Source organism: Hevea brasiliensis, chromosome 14 (assembly GCF_030052815.1).
Source record: "Hevea brasiliensis isolate MT/VB/25A 57/8 chromosome 14, ASM3005281v1, whole genome shotgun sequence".
Classification (NCBI taxonomy): Eukaryota; Viridiplantae; Streptophyta; class Magnoliopsida; order Malpighiales; family Euphorbiaceae; genus Hevea; species Hevea brasiliensis.
Genome location: NC_079506.1, coordinates 41,014,880 through 41,026,505, shown reverse-complemented (window position 1 = coordinate 41,026,505; position 11,626 = coordinate 41,014,880). Strand labels below are relative to the sequence as shown.

The 11,626-nt window shown below is 33.2% G+C and overlaps 1 protein-coding gene and 1 non-coding gene across 2 annotated transcripts; one reads left to right on the top strand and one right to left on the bottom strand.

Moving 5' to 3' along the window:
• Positions 1 to 2,865: 2,865 nt before the first annotated feature.
• On the bottom strand, positions 2,866 to 2,972 carry LOC131173473 (small nucleolar RNA R71). Its single transcript, XR_009143789.1, has one exon. It is a non-coding gene; the product is annotated as a small nucleolar RNA R71 (small nucleolar RNA).
• Positions 2,973 to 3,710: 738 nt separating this feature from the next.
• On the top strand, positions 3,711 to 4,760 carry LOC131172952 (uncharacterized). Its single transcript, XM_058134587.1, has 2 exons — positions 3,711 to 4,015; positions 4,139 to 4,760. Exons 1-2 carry the CDS (start codon positions 3,711 to 3,713, stop codon positions 4,758 to 4,760), a joined length of 927 nt encoding a protein of 308 aa, XP_057990570.1.
• Positions 4,761 to 11,626: the final 6,866 nt, after the last annotated feature.

Below are 11,626 nucleotides of genomic sequence, written 5' to 3'. Positions count from 1 at the left end.
AGCATGAGATGTTGTAAATATGTAAATGGTTTGGTGGCCAATATTAGATGTACCTGAGGACATTAAAATTATTTGCATAATTACTGGCTCAATGGGATCAACTTAACGAATGTAAGATAAGTCAATAATGGATGTACCTGAGATTTTGAACATTAGGGGCTAGGTAAAGGATTGAACCTCACATGAGATGTGATGGGCAAGGATTTACTCACTTATAGTTTATTGTAATTTTAATAATGGATGTACCAGAGGATGATTAGTAGAATTATAAGAATTCAATCACCCACTATAAATCCATCCAACTAGGATTTTCATTTTCTACTTTGGAAGTGTAGGATTCGCTAAGTTAGTGGGAGGACCAATTTGATTAAAAGACCATAATCATTTTGGTTAATTACATGATACATTTACTAATTAATATATTTATTTTTTGTAGTTAATTTTCTGATAATAATGAGCGCAGAACAATGTTACACTCATTTCATATAGGCATTTTAGGGTAGTTTTACATTCATTTTGCCCTTATATTTTAGTATATTTTATGTTTTTAGCTTTATTTTAGCTTATTTGTTAAATTTAGATACTTTATATTTGATTTTTTTAATTTTATTATTTTTGATAGGATTTTGTGGCAAATCGAATATCAATGAGTGCATTAGGAAGTGATTTGAAGAAATTTGAAATTCTTTAAGCATAGAGGAAAGTTGAAGAAATCAAGTTTTAAAAGAGCAAGTTAGTCGAAATTTGCTTAAAACTTTGCTTAGGGTATGTCATATAAGCTTAACCTTAACCCTGTTCAAGCTGAAAGTCAAGCATGGCTTAAATCCTACATATTCAAGCTTTTACTCCACAACCTGCCGAGAATTGCTTAAGATCCTGCTTAGGGTAAAGCAGCAATGCTTAAGGTGCAGCACAGGTCAAGCTGGAAGTCATGCATGAGTAGAAAGAAAACCCATTTTATTCCAGTCTGCTGAGATTTGCTGAGGGTCTGCTTAACCTTAAGCAGACAGTGCGACTAGAAGCTGAAATTTGCTAAGAAGCTGCTTGGGGTTAAGCCATACCCTAAGCAGACTGCCTAGAACGTGAATAATGCTGCTGGCTTGGATAATTTTACACCTCATTTCCTATCCACTCCTTGTCTCTTATTTACTTTTAGGGTAACTTTTTGGGATGATATAAATTCATCATTTCCTAGTTTTTTCCAAAAAAAAAAAAGGGAGAAAAAGGAGAAGAAACTAAAAGGAAAGAAAATACAAAAGGAAAAGGAGGAGACGCCATTTTCTGTGGAGGAGCTGCTGCAACCATTTTTGAAGCTCCAAAAACCAAAGTTTTGGGTTCTTTTACCTGGGTTTTTCTATTTTAGTTATCTTATCATGTTTTTCTTTACTTTTCAATCAATCTTTCTTTTAAATACCATCATGAGTGAGTAAACTCTTTAGATTTCAGAGTTGGGAAATATGTTTTAGATTAATTTGTGGATTTGGACTGGGTATTTGCTTATTTTATATAAATATGAGTTTTGATTCCTTCCTTGTGCGCTTGATTTACTTGCCTAATGTTGTTACCCATTGGGTATTGTGTCAATCTTTGATTGAAGTACCGAAAGGTAAAAGTCATTGATAGGTAATAAAGGATTGGAACTTAAAATCACCTAGATTTAGAAATAAATTAGGATTTTAAGAGGAATTAATGATGGGTTACAAAACTTAATGGGTTTTAAAGTAATCAAATAACATACGAAGGTAGGTTTGGTTATTTTAGAACACACTTTGGTTTGCTTGAAAAAGATATCAAAGGAATTTAGAATCAATTTCCTTCAAACTCTATTTTTCCCTCAAAATTGGAATGCCCAAGACAAATCCCAATTAATTTATGCATAAACCCCCAACTCTGGAATCACTTTTAACATAATTAGACTTTCATTTAAAGTACCCATTATCAATTTAGTTTAATTGCAAAGTAGATTTAGAATTAAATTGCTTGCTCTTTACATATTCCAATTAGATTAATCAATTTACTTCGCTCATTTACATTTACCATTCATTCATTAATCATTAGCCCAAATAATCGCTTCATTCATTGTTTGGTACTCAAACTGCAAATCCTCATGGGAACGATACTTGATTCATCACTTTATTACTTGAGACGACCCGTATACTTGCGGATTCGCCACATCAAGTTTTTGGCGCAGTTGTTGGGGATTTGATTTTTGTTTGATATTGAACAATTGTTTGTTTGGTTAATTTGGGCATTTTATTTCATTCTCTTTTTACCATTTTACTTTGAGAATTTGTTTATTTTGTTTTTTAGGTACTTTATCTTATGCGAAGGACAAAAAGTGAAGAAATCAATTTATTCTTTGATCCAGAAATAGAAAAGATAGCAAAAGCTTTAAGAGCAGAATCTAAGAGAAGAAAAGCTGAAATTAAAGCTCAACAACAACAAGAAAGAGCACAAGAGCAAGAGCAATTATAAGAAGAAATGGCCAACGACAATAATAACTGCTCTGTGAAGGATCATGCCTATCCTAACATTGGGGATTTCATGCCAAGTATCCCAAGACCAAGAGTAGAAGCTAATAATTTTGAACTGAAGCCTACACTCTGTCAGATGGTATAACAATCACAATTTGGAGGAAATCCAAGTGAAAGTCCACATGTGCATCTGGCACACTTTCTTGAGATCAGTGATATGTTGAAGATAAATGGAGTTTCTAATGATGCAATTCGACTCAGATTATTTCCTTTTTCTCTGAAGGACCAAGCTAGAGAGTGGTTACATTCTTTGCCACTGGGTTCTATCACAACATGGGTTGAACTTTCTCAAGCATTTTTAGCTTAATATTTTCCACCAAGCAATACAGCTAAGCTAAGAAATGAGCTGACTTCTTTCAAACCTAGAGATGATGAGAGCTTGTATGAAGCATAGGAGAAGTACAAGGATTTGCAAAGGAGATGTCCACATCATGGGATTCCTAAGTGGATGCTTGTTCAACACTTTTGCAATGGAGTTTCACCAGCTATTAGAAGTAAAATTGATGCATCTTCTGGAGGTGATCTTATGGAGAAATCTGAAGATGAAGCTTTTTCTACTCTTGATAAAATTGCTTATAACAACTACCAATGGAGTTGTAGAGGAATGAGATCAAGAAACCAGCTGGTATGTTCGAGCTTGATGCCATGAATATGATTAATGCTAAGTTTGATGCTTTGACAAGGAAAATGGACAAGCTAAGCATGAAAGTAGATTCTTTAGCTTGAGGTTCTAGTAATTCAGTAGAAGTTGGAGCCGCAAATGTCAATTGTGCAGCTGATTTTTCTGCACTTAATCAAGATTTTTCAAGTGAGCAAGTGGATTATGTGGGGAACTACAATCAAAGACTAGGTGGTAACTCACTTTCTGCAACTTATGATCCAGCATGGAGAAACCACCCCAATTTCTCTTGGGGAGGTAGACAAGGACAACATCAGAATTTTCAGCAACCTTCTGGGTATCAACAACATCAGAATTTTTAGCAGAATAGAGGTCCTCCTCCAAGAATTCCTAAACCTCAAAATGCACCTGCTCCACCTCTACCACAATAAGCACAACCAGACAAGACAGCTAGATTAGAAGCTATGATTGAGACTCTACTTGTGAGCCATCAAAGTCAATAAGATATGATTTCTCAATTAGCATCTAAAGTAAATCAAATGGCAACACACAACAAGATGTTAGAGAATCAAATAGCTCAACAGGCTAGCTCTTCAAATAGTAATGCTTTTGGGAATAGCCAACCTGAGAATCCAAGGGAGCAGTGCAATGCTGTTACTTCAAGAAGTGAAAATGTAATGGGGGAAGAACACGAAATTGAAGTAAAGTTGCAAGAAAAGAAAGATGAGTGTGAGAGTGAATCCACTTCAACTAAAGCTAAAGCTAGTAAGGAAGCAAATGAAGAGAAAGAAGATAAAAAGAAAACAGAGGAGAAATATGTGCCTCCTGCATCGTACAAGCCACCATTGCCCTTTCCTCAGAGGTTTTATAAAGCACAATTGGATAAGCAGTTTGGGAAATTCCTTGAAGTTTTGAAGAAGTTGTATATCAACATTCCATTCACCGATGTCATTTCTCAAATGCCTTCTTATGCTAAGTTTTTTAGGGAGATTTTATCAAATAAAAGAAGGTTGGAAGATTATGAAACTGTTGCACTTACCGAGGAGTGCAGTGCTATATTGCAGAATAATTTCCCACCTAAGCTGAAAGATCCTGGAAGTTTTTCCATACCATGTCACATTGGAGAAACAAGTATTAAGAGAGCATTATGTGACTTGGGAGCTAGTGTTAGCTTGATGCCACTTTCCATATGTGAGAAGTTAAAGGTTGGAGATCTAAAGCCCATAACTATTTCTTTGCAGTTAGCTTATAGATCTATAAAGTATCCAATTGGGATTTTAGAGAATGTACCATTAAAAGTTGGGAACTTTTTCATTCCAGTGGATTTTATTGTACTAGAGATGGAGGAGGATGTAAGAATGCCCATCATACTTGGAAGGCCATTTTTAGCCACTGCAGGAGCTAATATAGATGTAAAGAATGGGAAATTGAAGTTGATAGTGGGGGAGGAGGAAATAGAGTTTAATTTATTCCAACATTCCAAGGAACCAGCTGTGATGAATTCTTGTTATAGGGTAGATGTTATAGAGCATGATGGTGAAACTGAAGTTACTAAACTAGAGGAAAATCAAGTTACTCCAATGCAATGCAATCAGCATAAAGTGTGAAAGAAAAAGTCAGCTTCACCATCTCATTTGATTAACAATGAAGCTTTAAAAGTTAAGCTTAAGCCTCCATCAAAATCACTCAAAAGAGGAGATTCATCTAAAGTTTGTAAGAATAATCTTCAAGGTATAGTTGGGATTCTGAACAAAGCAATAGGTATTTTCACATATAATGGGAAAAAGTTGAAGTATAAATTCATTTCAGCACCTATTGTGAAGGGAGGTAATATTTTCCAATTCCAACCACCATGAGCTTTGAAAGGAAGGTCAAGCTTAAGACATTAAACAAGTGCTTCTTGGGAGACAACCCAAGCGTATCCTTTTATAGTTTATTAATTTTCCATTTCATTTCATTTTTAGTTTTTACCCTCATTAAACTCAAAAGTGACATTTGTTTATCTTTTGTAGGTCATTCATGAAGATTGGGCAAATTGACACATGTAGCAAAAAGAAAGAATTGAAAGGGAGCAAGTATAAGCAAAATTATGCACCTTATCCAGTACCTGTGAACAGTAACACCTTTAAACTTGTGCTAAATTGTTGATATTGCAATCTACTTGATAGCACATGTTTAATTTTGTGTCTTGTGTAAATTTTGTGAAATGCAACTTAAATGAGGATCAATTTTGATATTTAGGACTGATGTGAACTTTATTAAAGTGCAAAAATAGTGTTTGTTAAGTTTTACCTTTTAATGTATATATAGTTTTTGTAGTCTGTTAGAATTTGCATGTTTTTATTTGAATTGCTGCTAGTTTTTGAAGTCTGCTAATTTTTGTTATTGTTCGCGCTATTGTTCATGCTGCTTAAAAAGTCAATTTCTATGTATTTTCTGCAATTTTTGAATGTTTAGAACTTGTCTCAAATGCTGCTGAAAATTTGCTTTTGGTATAAGCTTAGGAATAAGACCATTTCATTAAGTTTGCAAAAAGGTAATCACAATTGGTGCCTAATTTGAGCTAATTACCACATGCTTGTATCATGCTTGATAAGTTTATGAGAGATGATGAGCTTAAATTTTTCAATTTTGTGGTATTAATGTGTATTTGGTAATTACTAAGGGTCATGATAACATTCCATAGCATTTGGATTATTTTTAGTAAGCAAAATCACAATTTTTCCCAAAACCTGCCGAAATTTGCTGATGATGTTGCTTACCCTAAGTTGTATCCTATGTAAATTCTGCTTAACCCTATGCAAATTCTGCTTAACCCTAAGCAAATTTGTGCTTGTGTTAGTAGTATGCCCTAGAGCATATCATTTAGTATGTATCTTGTACATATTTTTATTAATAAAAGGCATTTCCACTTTTCGGTTTACATAATATATTTATGTATAATAGAAAAGGTCCATTGATATTTTATTAGAAATATTATTCTTAAGTTGTTAAGAATATGAGTGACAATATTTCTAACACAAAGTATCATAAATAGGTTCACAATCGAGGATACTTCATAATAAGGACATGACTTATCCAGAAAGATTATATTCATATTTGTTCCCAAGTTATTTATATGAGATATAAATAAGATGGAATGGTGATTCTCATGCCATATAACAAACATGATAGGCACTTATAAATGATAAGTAGGCCGAACCAGTAACACTTATGACAAGCACATGGAGTTTACTCTTGTCAATGTTTTGTCATAAATCATATCAGTGCATATAATCTTTAGACATTAGATAGCACAGTTATCTTGTATATAGGTAGTTTGAGTTTGATACTGCTTTCATACTTGTACTATGTATGGGTATATGGGCATCTGTTGGCTCCTACTAGTTATATATGGAGGTAGGTGTTGATCAAGATGGAATTTGTTCCTCTAAGTAAATAAAGATAAAATCCTATGTTCATTTAATTGTTCTTGATGTTTCAAGTTCCTGGCCAGGACAGATAGATTTATTCAAAAAAAAGTTTCTGATAAGAAAACTTTTTAATCAAGAACTGGAATTAAAAGAGAACATAATATTCATAGCAAATGGAGTTTGACATAAACCATGACTCCAGCTTGAGTTGGGATTTTGTAACAGAGAGATTCTAGTGCATGGTAGCATATGATTATAGGTTCATTTAAGGTAAACCTTATTACTAATTGGGTGGCCAGGGCATGCTATGCTAGGTGTTAACCATGGTCTATGAGGTTCATAAAATGATTTAGAGAAATCATTTATGGTAAGAAAGAGTTCTGATGATATTAAGAGTTGATATCATGTCTCATTGCCAATTAGTGATGAGCCTAGTAAGTCACACACATACACAAGTTATCACCTATTTAAATATGATTTAATTAATTAATTAAAGAGTTTAATTGATTAATTAAATAGGTTTGGTTTGCAATTAAATTGCAAAATCCCTAGCATGACTTAAAACCAAATCTAGATTATTGGATGTATAGTATAAGTTAAATTTATATTTAAAGTGTTTAAATATGAATTTAATTAATGAGAAATTAATTTATAGATATTAATTAATTAATTTATATTTGATATAAATTAGAAGAAAAAAAATAATTATTTTGGGTTAAGAACTCAAAATTAAGACACAGGGGCATTTTGGTCATTTCACTGTGTGACACGTGGCACTATGAGATGGTGACACGTGGGATTACACATAAGCTTGCCAAATGTTTTTTAATCGTGTAAGATGATTAAAATCAAGATTAAATATAGGTTTGACACTTAGCACAATGTGATTGGGTTACTTAAACCTAAAGCTAATCAAAGGGTAACATGTGGCAAGGGTTTAATGTGTTAACCTACCTATATAAGTGTTGTTATGAAAAAGAAAAACAACCAGCAGCCACTCCTCTCTTTTGTCACGCCATTTTGAGGCTCTCCATCTATTCTTCTTCAGCTCTCATCAATTCAAAGAGATTAGCCATCAATCTCTTGAATTAAGAACACTATAAATTGTTTCTAGTGTCCTGTTTACATCTCTAATCTCTTAAAAGGCAGAACTTGAATTTCTAATTAATAGAAAAAGCTTTAGAATCTGTTCAAGGGCTGCCATAGGTGTTCTTGGTGTGGACAAGCAAGAGGGACAACATTTGGTGTCCTGAAGACAAATCTCAAAGGCGCAGACACGCTGCAGTACATCAAGAGGTTAGTGTAATTATTCTTGATTTAATCTAGGGTTCTAAAATTAATCTGATTAATTTTAAAATCTTAAATGGCAAATACAGATCCAAAAACATATTAAAAGAGTTTTAATATGTTGTTTATCATTGAAATCAGATAGATAAAAATAAATATTGCATGATGCATGTGACCCTATGTGAAAATTTTTGAATTCAATGGTATAAACTTGTGTTTTCCATGCTTCCGTTCCTTCAATTGGTATCAGAGCCACTATATTTGCCATTTAGATTGATGTTTATAAGATTTAATTGTGTGTTTGATCATGAGATCAAAAGTTCATTGCTGGTTGCAAAGCCAAGGTGGCGGCACAAATGATGAACACCATGGTGCGCATGGTTGATGCACCACAATGGTGTGCAAAGGTAAATGGATGGTGAATGGGCAATTGTTGTATGATCTAAGATCCATTTTATGTCTAATTAAATTTTTTAATTAGAATTTTTATCACACAATTAAATTATGATTCAAATCAGAATTTTAAAAATTGTTTGAATGTGATTCAAATCTAAATTTTAAAAGTTGGTTGAATGTGATTCAAATCCGAATTTTTAAAGTTGTTTGAATCATATTTAAATCTGATTTTTTAAAATTGATTGAATAAAATTCAAATATGATTTTTTAATAAATGTTTGAATGTGATTCAAATCTGATTTTTTAAAAAATGTTTGAATGTGATTCAAATCTGAATTTTTAAAGTTGTTTGAATGTGATTCAAATCTGAATTTTTAAATTTGTTTGAATGAGATTCAAATCTGATTTTTTAAATTTATTTGAATCATATTCAAATCTGGATTTTTAAGTTGAATATGGGATATTCAATTTAATTTAAGTATGTATGTTTTATTTAATTGTTAAATAGTGATATGTATGATGGATGATCATGGACTATAAAAGACCAATGTGATTGGATTTATTTCTTTTATGTTTTTTTGGGATTGTAAATTAATTATTTTATTTTAATTTATTTTGGGCATGTATTATTAAGTTTGTAATAATTTTTGGGTTATAATTTTATTTATTTAAGTTCTTGTAAATTCGCCTAGGTATGCTAAGGATTACTATGTAATATTGGATTGCAAGAAGTTCAAGGAGGTCAAGAGCATTGGTGGGACCAGTGGGAGGAATTCAAGATCAAGTGTTGATTATGTACTCCTTCAGTAAATCTTGTAAAATGAATGAATGAAATGCACCTAGGAATGCCCTGATTCAATTCTTGGTGGCTCAGAATTGAATCCCTTAGAAATCCATGAGCATACCATATTTATTGCTTATCCAAGAATGCATGAGATGTATGGGAATGTATGCTATTATATGATATATGCATGCTAATTAGATAATGTGCAAAGTGAGACCTTAATAGTAATTAGAATGACCATAAAATCTTCCAAATAAATGATTAAGTTGGAAATGCTATAATTAAAGTAATTATAACATAGGCCCTCCATTGGGGCAATTATTTTAAGAAATTTTAAATAGTTGCATAAGATGCAATTAATTTAAGAGATTTTCTTAAGAAGAATTGTTAAGCATGAGATGTTGTAAATATGTAAATAGTTTGGTGGCCAATATTGGATGTACCTGAGGACATTAAAATCATGTGCATAATTATTGGCTCAATGGGATCAACTTAACTAATGCAAGATAAGTCAATAATGGATGTACCTGAGATTTTGAGCATTAGGGGCTAGGTAAAGGATTGAACCTCACATGAGATGTGATGGGCAAGGAGTTGCTCACTTATAGTTTATTGTAATTCTAGTAATGGATGTACTTGAGGATGATCAATAGAATTATAAGAATTCAATCACCCACTAGAAATCCATCCAACTAGGATTTCCGTTTTCTACTTTGAAAGTGTAGGATTCGCTAAGTTAGTGGGAGGACCAATTTGATTAAAAGACCATAATCATTTTGGTTAATTACATGATACATTTACTAATTAATCAGGTTATTTTCTGCAGTTAATTTTTCGATAAAAATGAGCATAGAACAACCACCACCATCCAATATCCTTGCAAGCATACTTGATCACAATAGGTTAACAGGACCTAATATGTTTAATTGGCTAAGAAATTTGAAACTTGTCCTGAACCTTGAACATATAGGATATGTTCTAGATTCAAATGTTCTTGGTCCCTTACCTCCAGAGGCCACACAAGAGGAACATGAAACTTTGGATAAGTGGAAGGAGCATGATGTGAGAGCTAAGTGTTACATGCTTGTTTGCATAAGTAATGAGTTACAAAAGCAGCATGAGAACATGTTGAGTGCGAGTGAGGTCCTCCTTCACCTACAAGAGTTGTATGGTGAGCACAGTAGGAATGCTAGGTATGAGATATCTAAACAGCTATTCCGTATGAGGAAGTCTGAGGGACATAATGTTGGGGATCATGTCCACAAGATGATTCGGCTGATTTAGCAGTTGGAACATCTTGACTTCAACCTGGATTTCCAATTGCAGATGGATTTGATCCTTCAGTCCCTTCCTGAGTCTTTTGGGAAATTTGTAACAAATTTCCAAATGACTCAACAGGAATGCACCTTAGCTGGTTTACTCAACATGCTGGTTATTGCCCAAAAGAATATGCCGGGCAATAAAGGAAAAGAGGTAGCTTTGATTGCATATTCTTCTGCTGGAAAGTCCAACAAGAAGAAGGGCAAGAAGAAAAAGAAACCTTAGAGTTCTGGTCCTTCCAAGAAAATAGCTAAACAAAAAAGGAAGACTAAAGCTGATGGAGGCAAAGGAAAGTGTTTCCACTGCCAAAAGGATTGGCAATGGAAAAGGAACTGCCCAGAGTATCTTACTTCTCTAAAGGACAAGAAGGATACACCTTCAGAAGGTATGTCCATATCTTGTTATTTAGATTCTGATAATACTCATAGTTCATCTACAGCTTAGGTTTTAGATACTGGTGCCAGTTCTCACATTTCTAATGATATGCAGGAACTAGCAAATAGTAGCAGCTTGCGTTCTCAAGATATTAGAGTCCGGATTGGCAATGGCTCAACTGTTCAAGCTTTAGCCATAGGATCTAAATCTTTTTACATGTTTAGACATGTTTTGTGTTTGGATAATATTTTATATGCACCTGATGCTTTTAAGAACATCATTTCTATATCCAGTTTGACTAGAAATGGCTATGAATTTCAGTTCACAGATGATGTTTGCAATATTTATTTTGGAAATAAATATGTTGGTTCGGGTTATATGAATGATGGTCTTTATTTTTTGGATAATAATCACAAACACAAATTGAATGCAAGTGATCTAAAAGAATGCAATGCTATGGTGAAAACCAACTCAAGTTCAAAATATATTTGGCACTTAAGGTTATGTCATGTTGCAGAAGATAGGATTGCAAAACTGGAGAAAATGGGGATTCTATCCTTATTGGGCTCTGAGCCTACTCCAACTTGTGAATCTTGCCTTCAGGGCAAAATGACTAGATCACCCTTTGTTGGACTAAGAGCTAAAAATATTTTGGAACTAATACATAGTGATGTATGTGGTCCATTTAAAGAAATGGCTAGAGGGGGCTTTCAATATTTTATTACCTTTACTGATGATAAATCAAGATTTGGGTATTTGTATTTGATGTAATACAAACATGAATCCTTTGAAAAGTTTAAAGAATTTAAATCTGAAGTAGAAAATCAAACAGGAAAGAGTATTAAAGCTCTTCGATCAGATTGTGGAGGTGAATATTTGAGTACTAAATTTGATGAAT